Source organism: Dipteris shenzhenensis, chromosome 13 (genome assembly GCF_047967505.1).
Source record: "Dipteris shenzhenensis isolate YYH24624 ecotype China chromosome 13, Dip_SZ_1.0, whole genome shotgun sequence".
Classification (NCBI taxonomy): Eukaryota; Viridiplantae; Streptophyta; class Polypodiopsida; order Gleicheniales; family Dipteridaceae; genus Dipteris; species Dipteris shenzhenensis.
The window spans coordinates 10,728,235-10,747,602 of record NC_141608.1 but is presented as its reverse complement, the minus strand read 5'-3'; the positions used below and the strand labels follow the sequence as shown (position 1 = coordinate 10,747,602).

The following is a 19,368-nucleotide window of genomic DNA, read 5'->3' as shown; positions in this document are numbered from 1 at the left end:
AGACTCAAGGAGCAGGACCCAGGGTCCCAGTGGCTTCTGGATTGCTTGGAGTGCACACATTCGGAGCTACAAGATTTGGAGGTCCATAGAGCAGAGTTTTCTTACCACTCCTCTAGGGCTAGATGGGTCCAACAAGGGGACAGGATGACTGTTATGTTGAGATATCGAGCTGCACTCGTGATATGCCAGGGTGATCGTTGTGCATTTATGTCACCGACTTGTTAGCTGCAGATGCAGTTGGTACACCGCCCATGAATAATAGTTGTATGACAAATATCCTTATGTACTCTAGTTTGTGGCTCAGTTAGTATGCCACCTTAGTTAGCTGAGTTTGGTTGAGACCCACATATAGGGTTCTTCTATTTCTTTGTACTAGAGTTCTTTTGGCTTTCACAACTAAGAAGAGGAAAACTGTTTTCAGCCTCCACCTTTGTGTGTATTCCCCCATTGTGTATGTGAGAAAGCCGCAAGTGAGACTCCTTCCCTCTCCCCACTATCTTCACATGGTATTAGAGCCTGCTTCATGGTAAGAAGCTCAAGAAAGCAAACCAAGTTCGTGGTGTCCTGGTAAGAGGACCAGTGTTGCTTTCCTTTTTTGGATTGCATCGTATGCCTGTGCGCAGAGATACTGGGAGTTACAAAATCATCCTTATTGCCTGTTGATGCAAAATTATCACTAGGAAGTGACTGTGTGGTCAAATACCACTTTCATCAATTTTGCAGATTTGCCCGAGGCAGAAGCTGTGTTCTTTGCAGTGACAGAATATTTTGTAGTGTTCTATAATGGCATCTGATTCTCTTTCACAGATTGTCACTGAAAAGCTTGATAAGAACAACTTCCAAGCATGGAAGTTTAGAATGATGAATTTCCTTATGGGAAAAGGCTATTGGGAGTTCATTACAGGAAATGAAGAAGAACCAGTTCTTCCTAATGTTCCCAATCAAGAGGAAATGCAGGCATTTAAAGGATGGCATGAGAGAGCCAGAAAAGTTATGTACTGGTTGTCTATCAGTCTTTCGGATTCTATGATTGTGCATATTCAGGATGCAAGTACGCCAAAGGAGGCATGGGATACTTTGGCAAAAATGTACAACACAAATATGCAAGCTAGGAAAATGCGGCTCAAGCAGGAGTTGCACAATGTGCAGAGAGAAAATATGAGCATCAATGACTACCACATGAAGGTGAAGAAAATTGCAGATGCACTTGCTTCCATTGGGTCGCCAGTGGAAGATGATGATCTAGTTTCTGTGACCTTGAATGGTCTAGGAAAGGCCCTATGCATAGTTCTGGACATCCATTGCTGTCCGTGAAAAATTTCCTGATTTTGTGGAGTTGTTTGCTCTTCTAATTTTTGAAGAGCAGAGAAATGGTGGTGCACCTTCTTCAGGAGGAACTTCAAAAGAAACTATCTTCTACTCAAATGCTAGAAGAGGCAGAGGAGGCCGTGGTAGAAATTAGAATATGTAGCAAACTCAAGAAAACCAGTCCTATGGAGGAGGACGTGGTAACTCTAGAGGCAGGGGGAGCCAAAGAGGTTGTGGTGGATGGCAGAGAGGTCAAAAAGCAAACAGCAATGTTGAATGCTACTATTGTTGTAAAATGGGTCATATGGCTAAAGACTGCTACAAAAAGTAGAATGACATTATGAATGGAAAATTGCAGCAAGGCAATTATGCATCCTCTAGTAGACAAGGTGATGACAGAAATGAGCATTTGTTTATGGTGCAGCACATGACCAATTCTGTGACAAGTGCAGAAGAAAGTAATGATGTGTGGTATGTTGACTCAGGTGCGTCAAACCACATGACAGGTCATGCAAAATGGATGCAGGATGCAAGGAAAATGGAAAGACCAAGATTTGTGGAGACTGGTGATGATACTGCACATCCTATTGTGCAGATTGGTAAAATTTCTTTGTCTATGCAGGATGGGAAAAAGAAATACCTGTTTGATGTATTTCATGTCCCGAATATCACCAAGAACCTGGTTTCAGTTGGTTAAATGGTTGAGCAGGGCTTGCAGGTTAGATTTAATCCTCATGGATGCTTTGTTGAGGATATGAAAAATAACGGTTGCTTGATAGCAAAAGGAAAGAAGAAGGGCAGGATGTTTATGTTGGATGTGGACATGCCTGAATTGAGTGCAGCAATGTTTGCACATGGGACCGGTGTAGTTATAGATATTGATATCTGGCATAAACGCATTGGTCATGTTAATGTACAATGACTTAAATCAATGCAGGCCCAAAACATTGTTGCAGGATTGCCTAAATTCAAGGTTGCAGAAATGCATAAGGTATGTGAAGTCTGTGAATTTGGAAAACAGGCAAGGAAACTATTTCCTACGCATGTTCAAGAGAGTAAGAAGCCATTGGAATTAATCCACTCTGATGTGTGGACTACTAAAGCTGCATCTATTGGAGGCTATCATTATTTTGTCACTTTTATTGATGACTACAGCAAAAAAGTTTGGGTGCATTTTATGAAAAAGAAAAGTGAAGTGTTTGGGCATTTCAAAGCTTTTAAAGCTATGGTTGAAAAAGAAACAGGCCTGCAAATAAAATGCCTAAGGTCAGATGGAGGGAGAGAGTACATCTCAAATGAGTTTGCAAGGTTCCTGCAGGAGCATGGCATAAAGCAGCAATATTCATGCAGTCATACCCCACAGCAAAATGGACTTGCAGAAAGGAAAAACAGGCATATTGGAGAGGTATCTTGGGCCATGCTAAATGAAAAAGACCTCCCAGATTATTATTGGGCTGAAGCAGTTGCTACAGCAGGTTACATAATGAATAGGACTCCCACTACAGCAATACATGGCATGATGCCAGAGGAGATGTATACTGGTAGGAAACCAGATATTTCACATTTGAAAATTTTTGGTTGCATTGCCTATGTTCATGTGCCAGATGAGTTGAGGTCCAAGTTGGATCCCAAAGCTGAGAAGTGCATCTTTATTGGTTATTCTCTGTAGCAGAAAGGGTATAGATGCTATAACCCTTCTACTCGTAAGTTTACAGTGAGCAGAGATGTTGTTTTTGATGAGATGAGTAGCTGGTATAAACCAATAAATGTGATGATTGATGTAGATGCACAAAATGGTAATGCTACACAGAATTCACATGAGCAATCACAAAATATTAGAAGACCTATAGTGTCCTCTAGCAGTGGTTCACATACTTTGCCATGGACAGGCAGATTGAGATCAGGAGAATCTCCTCAAAGCAATGCAGATAGTGGTACGCAGGTATCACGAAAAGGGGTAGATCAGCCCATGTTTGATGTGAATGCAGGTCACTCTTATGTGGATGGTGAATCCAGTGGCTCTAAACAAAGCATTGATGATGAGTTGGGTATTCCTTCTATTGTTACACCTGGAGTAAGGAAGACCAGGGATGTTGACCAGGGATGTTTTGAGAGCACCTAGAAGTGAGCCTATTTTGCGCAAGTCTACTAGAGCTAGATATCCTGTGGATAGGCTGAAATATGATGGATTTACAGCCATTCACTATGCCTATATGGTCAAAGTGATACAGGAACCGGTGAAGGTTGAGCTCGGGCTCTTCCGATGTGCTAGGAAATGTGAGGCGATGGCCACATTTGGGCACCATATGTAGCGGGGATTCATGGGAAAAGCTTCTGTCGACCTTGTGTTTCAAGGGACGGTTCGTCAGTGGTGCATGCAATGAATTGCCAATGATTTTTAGCGTGTGTGAGGGACTGCTTATCAGCTTGCATTTAGCATTGTGGGATGTATTTGTGATGATGGAGTTCATCGAGGAGAGGCCGGTGAGAATGGCTAATGTGGAGGTGTGAGCCTCATTCGAGTGAAGAGTCTTGTTGATAATGTCCCGATGCATATCGTGTACGTTTGTTTGCTGTTCCGTCAGTACGGAGAGTTGGGTATGTATGAGACATATTTCCTTGTTGGTGGAGCAGGATCGGAGAGCTGTCGAAAGTTCTTCAATATGTCAAAATGGAGCTGGATGGTGAAAAAGTAGTCGGGTTGGAGACGGAGTGTCCCCTTCGGCATGAAGCGGAGCAAGAGCGAGTGCTAGAGTCGGATGTGAGTCTGGGTGAGGTCGGATGGGGGGAGCGCATGTGTTGTGTGGATGCAAGTCAGAGTCAGAGTCGGAGTCAAATGTTTTCTTATCGGATGGTTGTTGAAGTATTGTTGGGGCCAGGCTCACCACTCTGCATGCTTCTTTGAATTTTGGCATACTTGCATCACTGATTGAATTGGGTTGGTCTAGATTAGAGCATACTTGAATGTTGCTGTAGATGAAACAACACGTTTCATGTGTACCTGTCAGACTGGTGTCGGCGGACCTGCAATCGGAGGCTGGTAAAGATAAATTTTTCAATCTGAAGAGCTAACATATACAGGATCGTGATTGAGGTCTTTGCAGAGTTGCAAAGAGATCGTGTTTATTTTTGCTTGAGTGGGGTCAAGTCTAATATAAGGTTTGAGCCTGAAACCGCCGTTGACTGTTTGTCAAATACGTTCCCATGTAGGTCAGCTAATTTGAAGGTACCTTGCTCAAAAACCTCAAGTACCTTGAAGGGACCATCATATCTGAGCTTGAACTTTCCTGGCATTTTCCCCAACTTTGTGTTAAACATTAATACTAAATCACCTTTTTTGAACAATTTGAACTTTATGTTTCTGTTTATCCATGCTGCCCTCCTTTTCTGAATTATATCAGCAGTATGTGAACTTGTGAGCCTATCCTCATCCAATTGCAGAAGTTTCTCTAATCTTGCATTGATTGAATCTTCTGGAGATAATTTATTATCTATTGCCACTCTCAGGCTACCTGCTAGAAATTCCATAGGTACTACTCCTTCATAGCCATATACCAACCCAAAAGTTGTTAACCCAGTTGCAACCTTGTGTGCTGTTCTTAGTGCCCTTAGCACTGAATCCAAGTGATGATCCCAATCCTTAGGGTGATCAACAACTATTCTTCTATAGGCCTTTTTCATCAGTTTATTGGAGCTTTTAGCTTGCCCATTGGTTTGGGCATAATAGGCTATAGACTTTTTATGCGTCATGTGCATTTTAGTCATCTTCTTGATAGTTTTGTTGATGAAATGTGTTCCTTTGTCTGACACTATTTCAATAGGAACATCAAATATGGTGACAATATTGTGATAAAGGAAATGTGCTACAGTTCTAGCTTTGCATGTTTTGAGTGCTACAGCTTCAGCTTCGGCCTATTTTGTACAATAGTCAGTGGCACCCAAAATATATTGATTACTTGAAAATTTTGCTAGAGGCTTTATGGGTCTAAATCTAGTCCCCATTTTTGAAAAGGTCCCAATGGGAGAATTGGTTGATGGGGCATCCTATCACTGTCAAGGGGTCTATCATCTCTCTGACATGGCAAACATGCTTTGGCCCAATTATGAACATCTTTTAAACTGTAGGCCACCATAAACTAGCTTGCAAAATCTTCTTACCTGCAATGTCTCTAGAAAAGTGTCCTCCTATTGGCCCTCCATGGGCTTTAGCTAGGATAGATTTCTGCTCATGATCTTGGACACATCTTTTGATTACCTGGTCAATTCCTCTTCTATACAAAACACTAGTAATGACTAGGAAAGGTCTGCTTTGTAAAACAAGTTTCTTTCTTTGATCCCTAGATAATGTTTTAGGGATTAAACCATTAATGAGAAAGAATAGCATTTTATCATACCAATTAGGTAGCTCTTCAATTCTTACCATAAAAATGCCCGCATCAGGAAGTTCATCTGGTATGCTAGTTGGAGCTTCTTTTGATAAAAACCTGCTCAAGTAATCAGTAATGACATGTTGTTTTCTACACCTATGCACAATGCTATAGTCAGATTCCTGCACAAAAGCATCCATTTGGCCAATCTTCCTGTTAGTTATAGTCTGGTAACTAAATAAATGAGAGCTTGATGATCCACATGAAAATGTACCTTGTTGCCCAATAAATAATGTCTGAATTTGTGCAATGCATAGATCATTCCAAGTGCTATTCTTTCTATGACTACATAGTTTCTCTCATGCTTAGTTAAGCTTCTGCTGGCATAGTAAACTGGTTTGAACCACTTTGGTGTTCTTTGCTGCATAAGTATTGCACCTTCTACTAGATCAGAAGCATCAACAAAAACTTCAAAAGGAAGAGTCTAGTCAGGTGGTTGTAGTATAGGGGCTATCATCAACATTTTCTTTAGCATATTAAAAGCATATTTTTGTGCATCACCCCAGATGTATGGCTTTGTTTCCCGAGTTAGTTTTGTGAGAGGATAGCATATGTCAGCAAAATATGTGAGAAATCTGCAGTCCCATTTAATTTGGCTTATAAATCTTTAAAGCTGCTTGATGTTTTTGGGTGGTTTAGCATGTTGAATGGCTGAAACTTTATTTGGATCTATTTCCATTCCATCTTGGGAGATGATGTGCCCTAGTAGAATTCCTCTACTTACAGCAAACACACATTTGGCTGGGTTTCCATTCTACACTTGGCAAAGCATAAGCTCAAGTGTTGTAGATGCTCCACTTTTTTCTCAAATACTGAAAAATCATCAAGGAAAACTTTCATGAAAGATGTAAGATATTCAGCAAATACCTCCTGAATGTATTTTTGAAATGTTGGAGGAGCATTCTTAAGACCAAATGTCATAGCATTTGAAGCAAATACCCCCCATTCAATGACAAATGCTGTCTTGTCTTTATCTTTAGGTGCCATTCTTATCTAGTTGTACCCACTGAAACCATTAAGAAAACTATAGATTTCATGTCCTGCTACAACATCTAGTAAAGAATCACAAAATGGAAGAGGGAAAGGACCAGTAATGGTGGCAGCATTGAGCTTTTTGTAGTCCACACGTATTCTGAGTTTTCCATTCTTTTTGGGCACAATCACAATAGGTGAAAGCCATGTAACATGTGTGAGAGAATAAATAAAACCAACTCTCAATAGTTTATTAATTTCCTCTTTAACTTGTTTGGCATAGTTGGGATTCATTCTGTAACCTCCCTATTTCATTCTGTAACCTCTCTAAATCATTGGCACAACATCTTGCTTTAGATTGATTCTATGCTGATAGAACTTGGGGTCTACTCCTTTCATATCAGTATAATGCCAAGCAAAGACATCCTTATACTTTGTCAATAAGTCTTTTAAAGCCATTTTGAAGATTTGTACTTAACAAAACTATCTTGGGGTTGTGGGGGTCTCCAAGGTTTATCTCCTGCAAGTCATCTTGTCAGACTCTAGCACTCTTTTGCATATGTTCTTCAAAGTGAGCTTTAGCTTCTAGGATGGCCTATGCAGCTGATTTCTGAGTATCCTCATGTAGTGGGTTATCTAGTTGGGCCTACTTTTCACTTTGTATGCTAGTGCTGATAGAATCTTGTTTCGATTATTTTCCGACTGTGTGTGGTTCTACCATGGTTGGATGGCTCTGCTTGTTGATTTGAGCATGTATATTGATCAATAATTTTGTATACATCAATTTTGAATATGGGGAAAACTGTAGGATTTCTCCTAAGGAATATTTCTTCCTCATCCTCCTCAAATTTTGCTATCATATTAATTCCCTTTGCTTGTGTAGTTGAGCTTGTTTTGGGAAGCTTCTTCTTGAAGAGAGATTTATTTTGAACTTCTCTTTACCTTTCCTGATTGTAATTCTTTTTGAACCCCAGTCTTATTTCACTTTGGTAGCTCTCAACCATGCCCTGCCCAATAACATGGAATATGCACAATCTTTTTCCTCCATCTTGAGTACCACAAATGTAACTGTGAAGGAGAGTCCCATAATAGTAATTTCCTATCATCGTAGTATTCCAAGAGGTTGTATCCTCCTTTGGTGAGCCATTCTGACCTAAAATGGTGATGGTGCAAGTTCATTGCAAGAAATTTTTTTAAATAGATCCTTAGAGAGGATATTCACTCCTAACACTCCATCAACCAGTACCTTAGGGATCCTTTGCCTTTTATAATCCACATCTATGAGTGGGACTTGATAATCCATCAACCAGTACCTTAGGGATCCTTTGCCTTTTATAATTTACATCTATGAGTGGGACTTGATAATACTGGATGTGTAGATGTCGGGGGTCTCCTCTTTATCATCACTCTGTGGCTGGATTTGTGGGTAGAGGATTGTCGGTAAAATGCAAATTCTGACATAATTGATGCTTAAAAGCTAGAACAAGCTTCATTTGAACTTGGGACTCCAAAAGCTCTTTAAAGAAGAGTGTGGGATCTTCCTTTTCATGCTTGTCTTTTTCCTGTATCTGACTTTTGTTTTTGAGCATGGTGTCTAGAATTGGAACTGTCTGTTCCTCTTTGATTTCTGTCATCTTGATTCTGTCACCACTATTTTGCTGCTGTGCTGAGTCCAGCCACCAAATCTTGTCTATCTTTTGGAACATATCTCTGGTTGGAGGATTCCTATACTCTTGTTTGTGTGGCTGGAGGCTTGTTAAAGTGTTATATGTTGCCATGGTGAAGTTGACTAGCTGGAGCTTGACGTCGGATGTTTTTTGTCGGAAGACTGTCGGACTGTGTTTGGAGTTGTCCGAGGTCGAGCGTAGCCTTTCCCTTGTTTTGGAGTTGTGATATTCGTGCTTTTGATGCTGCATTATTCTCTAGTATTTGCTGTAGAGCTCGTGCTTGATTGGGTCAGTTCATTGGCTTTGCTGTCATTCTTGGTGCATCTCCAAGGTCGGGCATGGGATTTGTACCTTTAGATCTGGTCACTGCCAATGCTTGTATTTTACTTTGACTTCTTTGAGTTTGTCGATTGTAATCCTCATTTATAAGATCCAAGTACACCATATGCATGCCTGGTGGTGGTTGCTGTTGCTGATTTTGATTACCTCGTGCATTATAGTTGATAATGGGGATTCCTCTTTCTCCTCGATGCTTGCAGCAAAGTTCACACTATGCCACAGTATGTGCATGGTTGATTTTGGTTTTGCCCTTGTTGATTTCCCCAATTCTATTGATTGGGTCTTCTTGGTTGTGGATTGTTGAATCTCTGTTGTCCTTGGCTACCTATTGCAATTTGATTGGCTACCACAGGTGGGGCTTGATTGTTTGAGTTTTGTACATGAGGAGGAACTCTTCCCCTATCATTCGCATTATACCAGCATCTTTCTTTCTCATGATTGTCCTTCCCACAAAATGCACAAGTAATTTTAGGTGGAGGTGGGGGCATTTTCAAAGTTTCCAATTGCTCTTTGATCATCTGCTCTAACTTAGAGAGCTTGTCTATTTTCTTGTTACCTTTTGATTTTTCTGTTCTTGCGCTATCTTTCCTTTTCCTTGGAGGTCTCTTCCTCTTCACTCTTTTCGTTTCATGTGTCATTTGCTATTGCATCACTTTCCTCTTCTTCTGCATGAGTATCTGTTTCTGTCTGAGAATCTGTGTCAAAGTTGAAATGTCTTTTCTTCTTTTGTTTTTTGGACCTTGACTTAGTGCCAAGTCTTCGTTCTGCTCTTTGTGCAGCATCAACCATTTTGTTGAAATCATTTACTCCTCCAAGCTGATCTCTGTTAGCCACTGTTGTCTGTAATTCCTTGTTGAGTCCTTTACAGAAATAATCTCCCAACTGCTCATCAGTGGGTTGTTGATTGTTTGTCAACCTCCTGTTCAGATTTCTGAACATTTGTGCATCGTCTTCAACTAACAGATGTTTTTGATTCATATTTCTAAGCTTCTTGAGTATGTCTTCAGGAGTTTTTTCTTTACGAAAATGACTTAAAAAGGTAGTTTTCAATTCACCATAAGATTAAAAATGAGCTACACCATATTGCATAAGCCAATTCATTGCCTTTCCATTAAATGTTGCTGCAAACTGCTCTTTTTTGGTGAGGTCTGACAGTTGTCCCCGAACCCACTTGCAGCCCATATTGTCTCAAACTGTCCAACATGACTGTCAGGATCTTGTCTTTTCTTGCAGGTGATTTTAGCTGATTTCAACAAGGGTGAAGTCGAGTTTCCTTTGAGCTTGTACAAATAAGTGTGCAATGAAATTTGTTGCAATACTCCTCTTGATTAATTCTTCAATAGGTGATTGCACCATCAATTGGGTAAGTTCGAGCTATACTTCACTTACTTCTATGCCATGCACAGAATTGTCTGAAGAACTTGTTCCACTTGGTGTGTAATCTAGATCGTGGAAAATGTCGCTCTGATCATCCGTTTGTGTGCTCGCTTCTAGTCTAGCACGGTTTTTGGTGAAGTAGGTGTAGCCAATTCGGCGAGGCGACATTTGCTCTTGAGAGTTATCCAACATGGACCAAGGTACTTGCCATGTAAGATGAAAATAGAGCACTTTAATCACTGGCTATTGTAGAGTTGCGTCTAGTGCATTTTCATGAGTAGTCTATTGGCACTTTCTCGATCTTTTGGTCTTTGGTGGTTGATTGCGCTTTGTGTGTAGTAAGATGTCGGTCCGCTTGGTCCTCCCTTGTATTGTCGGATAGGAGTCGGACTAGGGCTCTGCTTGGCATTGATTGTGGATTTTGAGCTACAGCTTCGTAGGCACCCCACTCATCATTACAGTATATTCACTTGTCCAGAGTGTGTCGCGGCTATCCAGCTGATTTTCTTTGAATGAAGTCAATAACAGAAGCCTTGAAGGACTTTCGACCATAGTCCACCACCTTCAAGTGATTTTTGTTGGATTTCTTTTGTTGAACGTGGTTTTGTAGCTTTCTGCTTTGCGCGAAGTTGTCGCTGCGACAATGCTTCATTGTATGCTTGATTTTCGTGGAAGTTGTTGCATCTGCTAGTCGATTTTTTGTGTGCATTGTATATCTTACTGTATGCTCTCTTTTCGTAGAATTGCTATGTAGTAGCAACTGGCGGTCAGAGTTGGGACACAGTAGTTGGGACACAGTAGAGGATCGCCAATAGTGTTAATGGTGTCTCCAAAAAGCTGGAAAACACCTACACATATCCAGACCTGGCAGTGGTAGTGCCAGGGTCGGACTTACATCTGATTAATGTTGGAAAGATGTAAAGATAACTCAAAACATAGAAATAACTGAGATCACTGTGTATACAATAGAAATGTTACTAGTAGTAAGGATAGCTATAACGTCCCTACAGTTACTCCCTAATGTAACTTCCCAACTAGGGGTGTACTAACCCTCCTTGGGTGAAGCCCATGTGGGTGGAGAGGTCACCCTCAACAATGACCCGCCAGTTCTTCCAGACCATAGGACCACGGTCAGCAGGGATTTAGCTACAGCATCTCTGGGACTCCCAGAGATAGATGCACTTAGACCTACATGAGATTCTCGAGATGACTACGACCTTCTATAGCAAGATTTTTCAGTCAGATGAGGCCTCCTCCACCACTTTTCTGGCTAAAAGAGAGTTTGGGAGAATGTCCCCTCAGTTGTTTCACAGAGCCTTAGCAAACACCTAGAGGAGCCTTTTGTGGAGGAGGAGTTGTGGGAGGCCCCTCAGGCTCTTCCAGTCCTGAAGTGCCCAGGAGAGGATGGTTTGGCCCCAACTTTCTTTAGTTGCTTTTGGGAGCATATCTCCAACTTTGGTTAGCCTGTCAGGAGATCTTTGACTCAAGAATTTTTCCTCATTCCCTGAGCAAAGGTTGGATATGTCTACTTTTAAAGGGGGGAGATAGAGTAGATATTCGACAGTGGAGACCAATCACCCTTCTGGACAAAGCTTACAAGATCTTGGCTAAGGTCTTGAGTCTGTGTCTGTGAGATATAAGTTGTACATTCTCCCTTATTGTTCAAGAGTCTGCTCTGGTGCATTTAGTGCCTAGGAAATTCCCCCTGACTGGCCCATGAATTGCGTCAATCGAAAAGATCAAATAATCAGTTCACTAGCAGTTGAGCAGGTCCAACCTAAGGAAGCTCTCAATGAAAGTTATGCCTGTGTTTGCGGATCTGAATAGGAAATGGGGCTTGCACAGATCTCTTGCTTGGTGGCGCAAAAGGTTCAAGGAGGTCTCGTATGGTTACAGGGTTGAAAATTGAGTTTCTTGCTATGGAAGGTGCTTCATCAATGGCTCCCTACGCGTGCAAAATTAGCGAAGAGATTTATTGTCAACTCGATATGCTCGGTTTGTAACAAGTCTATGCAGTTAATCCAACATTTGTTGTGGCACTGCCCTATGAACATCCCCCAAGGGATTTGAATGCGGGCAACTGCTCAAGAGGGCCACCACCCTACCTCCTAAGCTACCGCTTCAACACCTACTCCATCACGAGGATTCAGTGTCCACTTAACATTGCAATATTCTCTCTCTCTCTCTCTCTCTCCACATAAACCCACTCCGAGAGAAACAAAGGTCTACGAGGTGATCCTTAATGTCGCCTTCAAAGAGGAAGAAATTCAGTTGCTTGCACAACGTGGGGAAGGAGGACTCTCACTCATTGGTCAAGCTTATGATTCCCCATACCCACCCAATTTGAATGAAGATTTCATTTTTGTTCTCAATTGGGGACTTACTATGGTTAGTACATTTGGCCTTAACTTTTCTCTGACGAGATAGATCACAATGTACACAAATGGGTCTTTTTTTAACGTCCGGCCACAAGGCAGGGGGGTCATCTTGCGTTAAAAAAAAAAAGGGTCTTTTTACGTAAAAAATTCGTAACGTATGATTTTGAAGTCCAATGAGCGTGTTCCAAAATTTTAAAATGCCTACAAAATTTAGATGCTATGAAACATTCATTTACATCAAACCAAGATAAGCTACTTTTTTTTTTTGCAAATAAATTGTTGGCTTATATTATTACAAAAATTGGCCTATATAACGGCCAGAGCCCTAGGCCCACGTTGGACCAGCAAGACATAATCACCACATAGGGTACTTAGTGTTTCCCTACCAACACATAAACTTCCTTCAAACAACAAGGGGTTCCTGCTTACCCACAATCTTAGCAAGGTCACTTAGATTGGCTTGAACAAGGCCCAACAACACACTCTCTCTGAACCCAACCGCCACATCATTTCTAAACACCACTCGATTTCTGACAAACCACACAGCCATTGTCGTCGCCGCTCGTAGATATGACCAGCATGACTTAGAATCGAAGGGCATCTTGCAACATCTCCGAAAAGATCCACCCTCAAGTTTGAGCCCAAATAAAACTTAGACATCAGTCCCACCTTCCGTACATCAATTTCAACTCGCGCCCAAACTGGCCGATTTACTCATAGCCAAAGTTGTTTCCGGGGTGTTTACACACTAGCTGCCCAAAGCTGGGTGTGGCAGGAGGTGGACATGACATTGCATTGGATGTGTAAAAGGAGGGTGAACAAAATCTTGAGCTAACCAAATCGTAAGGACCGATTACACACTAAGCTCCCGCTTGCCCAAGCCCCAATAATTCGGGCGGGGATCGTAAGGACCGATTACACACTAAGCTCCCGCTTGCCCAAGCCCCAATAATTCGGGCGGGGATCAATACACACTGCCATAGTCCAACAGCAACGCTTTTGTCCATGCATCATCAATTGTTGGGTTCAAGCCCCACGAAGTCACATTGCCATTAATTTTCATTGTGAAGTTTTGCCTGCCAATGGATGCTAGCATGATTAGCGGAGTCAATGACCTATTGGCATGTGGCAGATTGCCGCTATATTTTTTGGGGGTGCTGGGGGAGTCTCGGGTGTGTGATCACCCGTGTGGTGGTGTGTACTCTGGGTTTCAAAATTTGGACTGTGAAGAAAGAAAGATAGAAGGGAGGGCACGTGGCCAAACGTGGCATGGAGTAAAGTTGGGGTGTTTGAAATTTGAAAAAATTACGGCTGGCGGCAAAAGTTGAATTCCCAAAGCCACTCCAACAGTAGAATCTTCCACTTTTAAAGTAACCTAAGATACCTTAAAGGCTTGCTGGATTTCGCTGTCCATCGTCATATTTAGCGGCCCCGCCAAATTTCGCCTCCATCTGTGTGTACAAATCGCCAATCTGGCGTGTTTTCACGCTTCCTCTACAACGTCGGCTTTGGTCACATTTAGCGGCGCCGCCAAGTTTCCGCCACCAAATTCAGCGGTCCCGTGTACTTATATCTGCCACCCGCCAATCTGGCTAGCTTTTACGCTTCCGCTAAAACCGCTTTTCTTTTCAGTTTCGGCAAGTAATTGTTGTGAGCTACGTGCCTCGCACGATCCCGGAGCCCACTCTACAGTTAACGCCTCCTCCCCTTTTCCTTCATCATCAATCTTCCCAGGACTTCATCCACCTCCTCGTTTTGTCTTCTTCCATCGCTGATCGCATCACCGCATTCCTTCATCAGCTTTTTCGCTCCGGCATCCATCTCCTTCCCCCCTGTCTTGTGTAGTTGCACTGTTTTCTGACTCTTCCTGTTTGTTTCCTGTCCTACAATTTGTCTCCTAGATCCCCACCTGCATTTCCCAAAACGTCCTTCTGAATTGGCAGAGCTCAGCTTATAGCAGGCAAACCACGCCCCATCGTCGCGCATCAATTCCTTCTCCTCTGAGAGTCAAGCGGAGCTGCAGGCTGCCCAACCCGTCCTGATTCGTCAGTCTCTCTTCTGCTTGCGGAGATAGCCGGCCAAGTCCACAAGTTTTGGAAGCGGTAAGCTGCTTTTGCTCTCTTTCAGTGTGATGATTAGTATTGCGCCTTCAGCGGAAGCCGAAATTCGAATACGGCCGGAAAGTGTAGCGTTGCGCAGTCAATGTTTCCGTAAAGCAGCTTTCCATACATCGAATTGATGATTGTTTCTGATGAGAAGACCTTGAGGTTAGTCTTATTAATGCTTCCGGTGGATGAGATCGTAGCATCTTCGTGTCCACTTAAGGCTCTTGCATCTTCGTTGGGAACAACCATTTTGGCTGAAAACCGGAAGTCTTCGTTTCATCTAACAACGCTCAGAAGTCGGAGCCGGAGGATCTGATACGTCGTCTAATCTTTTTGAAGGCTTTTATGATAGATACAACAGAAGTGCACAAACATGTCCGTCACAAGTACTGCAATGCAGAAAGACACGGCTGGTCATCACCCGGGAAGGATTACTCCCGGGAAAGAACCCAAGCTCGCATTCGGACACAGAGAAAGACCGTCTAGAGCATCCCCGTCGCCGTCCAAAATTCCAAAACCACCGTCATCACCAACTTTGCCAGGAAGACTTTCCAAATCTCCGACTTCTGAAGTTTACAAGGATCGTAAGCCATTAGCGCTCGTCTCCAAATCTGCAAGTTCTGAAAATAGCAAAGATATGAAGGTCGCTCCGATGAAAAAAGTGGACTCCTTTCGAAAGCTCAGTGAAACGTCCCCGAAAACTCCAGCAGGTCTCAAGTTCCAGGGCGTAGTATCTAAAAATGCACTGAAAGACGGAGAATTGAAATCCAATCCGTCGAAAGAAACGCCAACAAAGTCGCTCAGCGAACTGATCGCTCCAGGATCGGAAGAGAATTCAGACGCACGTCGAAAGCCCAAACAAATCTCACCACAATTCGCATCAGGTAAGGCTTCCCCGACACTCTGCAGCGAGTGCAGAGCGGCTGCCGAAGGAGCAGTTTGCTTCATTGGTAACGACGGAAGGGTCTCTGCTTGCACGACTCGGTCAGCAGTTCGGCTTTGCAAGAATCTAAATTGTGCTGCTAACAATCCTGATTACGTAGCTTCTTTGGCTGCTGCACCCAAAAAGTACCTCATCTCCAAGCGGCACTTACTAAAGGCTCAGTTTGCACCCAAGAATAAAGGTGGCCAATCCAAGTCCCAAAACGGACATCAAAACGGTGAATCGGTTTTGAAGCCATACCGCGACGAGATTTTCAAACCGGAGGCACACTTTACCAGCAGTTCAAGGACCCCTCAGGCAGATCGGACTGAGGAACTCAAGGGAAAAGCACACAATGACGGAGCTTCAGATTCCATTGCAGATCAGAATGAAGCTTTAAGTCCTGATGAGTGCCTCAACAGAACGTCAGTTGAGCAGTGGCAATATGAAGACAACGAGTCTCCTGAGTCAAAGGAACAAGCATACGATGATGGATCTTCAGACTCCAACGCAGATCAGAAGGAAGCTTTTGGTCCGAATGAATCAAACAAGAGAGCTTCGGATGAACAGTCGGTTTATGAAAGGAACGGGACCCCTTGCTCGAAGGAAAAAGCATATGATGCCGATGCGTCAGATGGCAACGCAGAGCAGAAAGGAGCTTTCAGTACATATGAATCGCAGAACGCAGCTTCAGATGAGAATGAGGGGAATCAGTCTCCTGAATCAATACACGATGCCGGAGCGCTTGATGAGCAATGGGATGATGAACTAAATGAGTCTACTGAATTTAGTATTCAAGAAGAGTTGGAGGATGCTGATGAGACCAGCGAAGATTGTATAGAGGAGGCGGAGTCTTCATCAGTTGGCATGGGCAACATGGGCTCAGCTGAAAAGATGAACAGTAGAAAGCAGAGCGGCTACCAAAGGATGCGAAGGAGATCTATTGGAATTATTGAGAAACAAGATCCAGAGACTGTAAATCTGAGAAAGCAGTTGATTCAAGAGAGAAAACATGCAGAAGAATGGATGCTAAACCATGCAATAGAAGAAGCTGTCCATAGGTTGGCTCCTACTGGTGAAACCAAGGTGAAGGTTCTGGTGGAAGCTTTTGAAAGTGTTATATCTCATACTGATATAGAGGCTGTTGATTCTGCTCATGAGCCCAGTACTCCTGAGAATCAGGTTCCTCCAACTAAGAGTGCTCTACACAGCTGAAATTTTGTCTGAGTGAGGGTAGTCCCATACTTATTGCTAGTGTCATATGAAATTTTGTTTTGCAGATTTTGGCAAGAAAGGAGTTTCCCCTTCATACTCAACTTGATTGAGGGCACTCCCTACTTACTGCTAGTGTCATATGCACGAAGAACAAAAGAGAAGTCAATTGGCAAGGCCTTTGCTTTGTTATGTCTATATTCCAGTTTCTATTAGGATTTGCTTTTGGGTTGTACATAAAAAACAAAACTTAGCAATAATCTTTCACGGTTTTGCTATTGTTTCTACAGCAGGCTAATGGGAAACATTTCAAAAGGCAAAAGGGTCTTTGAAAGGTTTCAATCGAACCAAATGAATGTTCTTCCTTCAGTATCGTATTTGTAAGATCATCGAAATTCCATTGTTGTATGCAGTGGAATAAACCCTTTCCATTTGGAGTGTGCAGCCATTGTTTTGCTTCTTATGCTGCTTAATAGTGATCAGAATTAGCTCAGCCGTCAGGCTTTGGTTTCTAAAATTCTGCCGGTGTTGTCTGAAAAACAGCACACAGCTTTTTTAAACAGTGGACGAGTTCTACGTCGTCGATTTCCTTCTAGATGTATTGACTGGTGTAATTGAAGGATGATGTGGTAGTTTGACCTCGTAGAATTGTGGTGTAAGCCATGCAAGATGAAGGACTTGTATTGTAATCCTCTTTGCTAAGCGCTTGTTCCATTATTTCATAGTTCACAACTTGAATTACATCCTTACTACACAACAAAGCATAGCATGAGGCAAATGATAGTTTAGAGATTGTTGTTTCTCTTAGTTTCTCTTGCAATTGATAAACCAATGGACTAGATCTTCCAAACCGACAATGATGTGTCCATTCATTATTCTTTTAACTCTGATATATGCTTTTAGATTCTTACTATCTTGGTTGTGCACAAAATTGTCTTTGTGCATATGCCTTGCCCATTTCACATCCATTGCCCCATTAATAAACATGAAAATCAAGAATTCCTATAATTTTGCTCCTTTAAACTTGTAACTCTGTGCAATCATATCCTATAATTTTCCCTATTCTTGTTGTCTTGCTTCTAAGGAACCATTGCATGACATGGCTTGCATTTCAGAAACATGAGCGATTTTCCTTGTAAGAGTTATTAAGTATCAACGGTTCACTAAAGTCATTATCAAAACATGATTCATTTAATCATGCAAGCAAAAAAGAGGGGACCTATATAGTTTACATGTGGTAATGAATGATATTATGTCCCATGGAGGCTCATTGATCACATGCCATGCCAATATCAAATTTGTCATTGCCTTGTAGGCCCCTATTTTTGTAAAAGAAGTTTGAGGACCGTGGAGCCAATTCTTTGACTAAAAGGAGATTTCATCAAATGGGACAAATGATAGGTGGCACTCATCTAGCATGAGAGGGAAATTTACTCCATTGTGTAGATGAAACAAATATACATATCCATGTGCTAGTGAGATTGAGAACTTTCAAAGAGTTCATGTTAAAGGATTATAAAAATATAGCTAGTTATCAACATACAAATCAATATTGAGAGTGGTTAAAGAAAAATGAGTTGCATCACCCATCTACGATGGGTTAGAGACTTGCTTCGTTGGGTCTCAAGGTGGGATCTTAAAGTGTCAATAACAAAAATTCAAGTTTCATATAACCCAATTTACTCAATAAATGCAATTCAATTTATTAGGGGAGCTCTATGTAGATCTATTGTATCTTTTTGAATTTGTTGTCTTTGCTCTATACTCAACAAACACAATTCAACTTATTAGGGGAGCTCTATGTGGATCTATTGGATCTCTTTGTATATGGCTTTGCAGGCTTTAAGAATTTCTTTTGTATCATTGTGTTTTTTTGAACATCATTGTGATGAGGACTCTCTCTCTCTCCCTTTATATATATATATATATATATATTCATTTCTCTCTCATAACACACATACACGTGAGCACCGGTTAAGGTCAAGGAGGCAAACCTCGCATTAGAAAGCAAAGACCCTAAAGCGGGCTACATAGCTGATGACCTCACCCACTAAGTAAGAAAAGGCTCTTATTGCCCTCCTGCATGAGTATTAAGATTGCTTCACATGGAAGTACACTGATATGAAGGGCATGCCACCTGAGTTAATACAACATACTATCCATGATATTAGATTAGTGAGACAGAGACCCTACTTGATGAATCCAAAATATGTGATGATTGTAAGGTAACAGATACAAAAGCTAATCAATGCATGATTCATCTACGAGACTGAGCATACGGGTTGAGTATCCCCCATCATCATAGTGCTTAAAAAGAATGGTAAGATTCGAGTATGCATAGATCTAAAAAAGGTAATTGTCGAAACTCGAAAGGACTGCTACTCGTTGCCCTTACTGAGCATGTTCTGGAACGAGTCACTAAAAAGAAGGCTAATAGCTTCCTAAATGGATTTTGTGGATACAATCAAGTATCCATACCACCAGAGGATCAACAAAAAACCACATTTTCCATGGAATGGGGAGTTTATGCTTCTAAGATGATGCTCTTCGGACTCACTAATGCTTCTTTTAGAGATTAATGATCATGGCTTTTAAAGAGTACCTAAGAGATTTCTTGAAGGTATTCCTAGATTATATATGTGTTCATTCGTCATGGAGGTA

At 41.9% G+C, this 19,368-nt stretch overlaps 1 protein-coding gene across 2 annotated transcripts; it reads left to right on the top strand.

Moving 5' to 3' along the window:
- Positions 1-14,133: 14,133 nt before the first annotated feature.
- LOC147895013 (uncharacterized) lies at positions 14,134-17,108 on the top strand. 2 transcript variants are annotated; one of them, XM_087384019.1, is made up of 2 exons: positions 14,134-14,570; positions 14,926-17,108. In XM_087384019.1, the coding sequence occupies exon 2, from the start codon at positions 14,947-14,949 to the stop codon at positions 16,708-16,710; it is 1,764 nt and encodes a 587-aa protein (XP_087240145.1). In that variant the 5' UTR covers positions 14,134-14,570; positions 14,926-14,946; the 3' UTR covers positions 16,711-17,108. The 2 variants fall into 2 exon arrangements, with proteins under 2 accessions (XP_087240145.1, XP_087240144.1); XM_087384018.1 differs by having other exon boundaries at positions 14,913-17,108.
- The last annotated feature ends 2,260 nt before the right edge of the window (positions 17,109-19,368 follow it).

Excerpts from the sequence above, each read along its gene's own strand:
- LOC147895013 (XM_087384019.1), top strand. The coding sequence starts at position 14,947 with ATGTCCGTCACAAGTACTGCAATGCAGAAAGACACGGCTGGTCATCAC.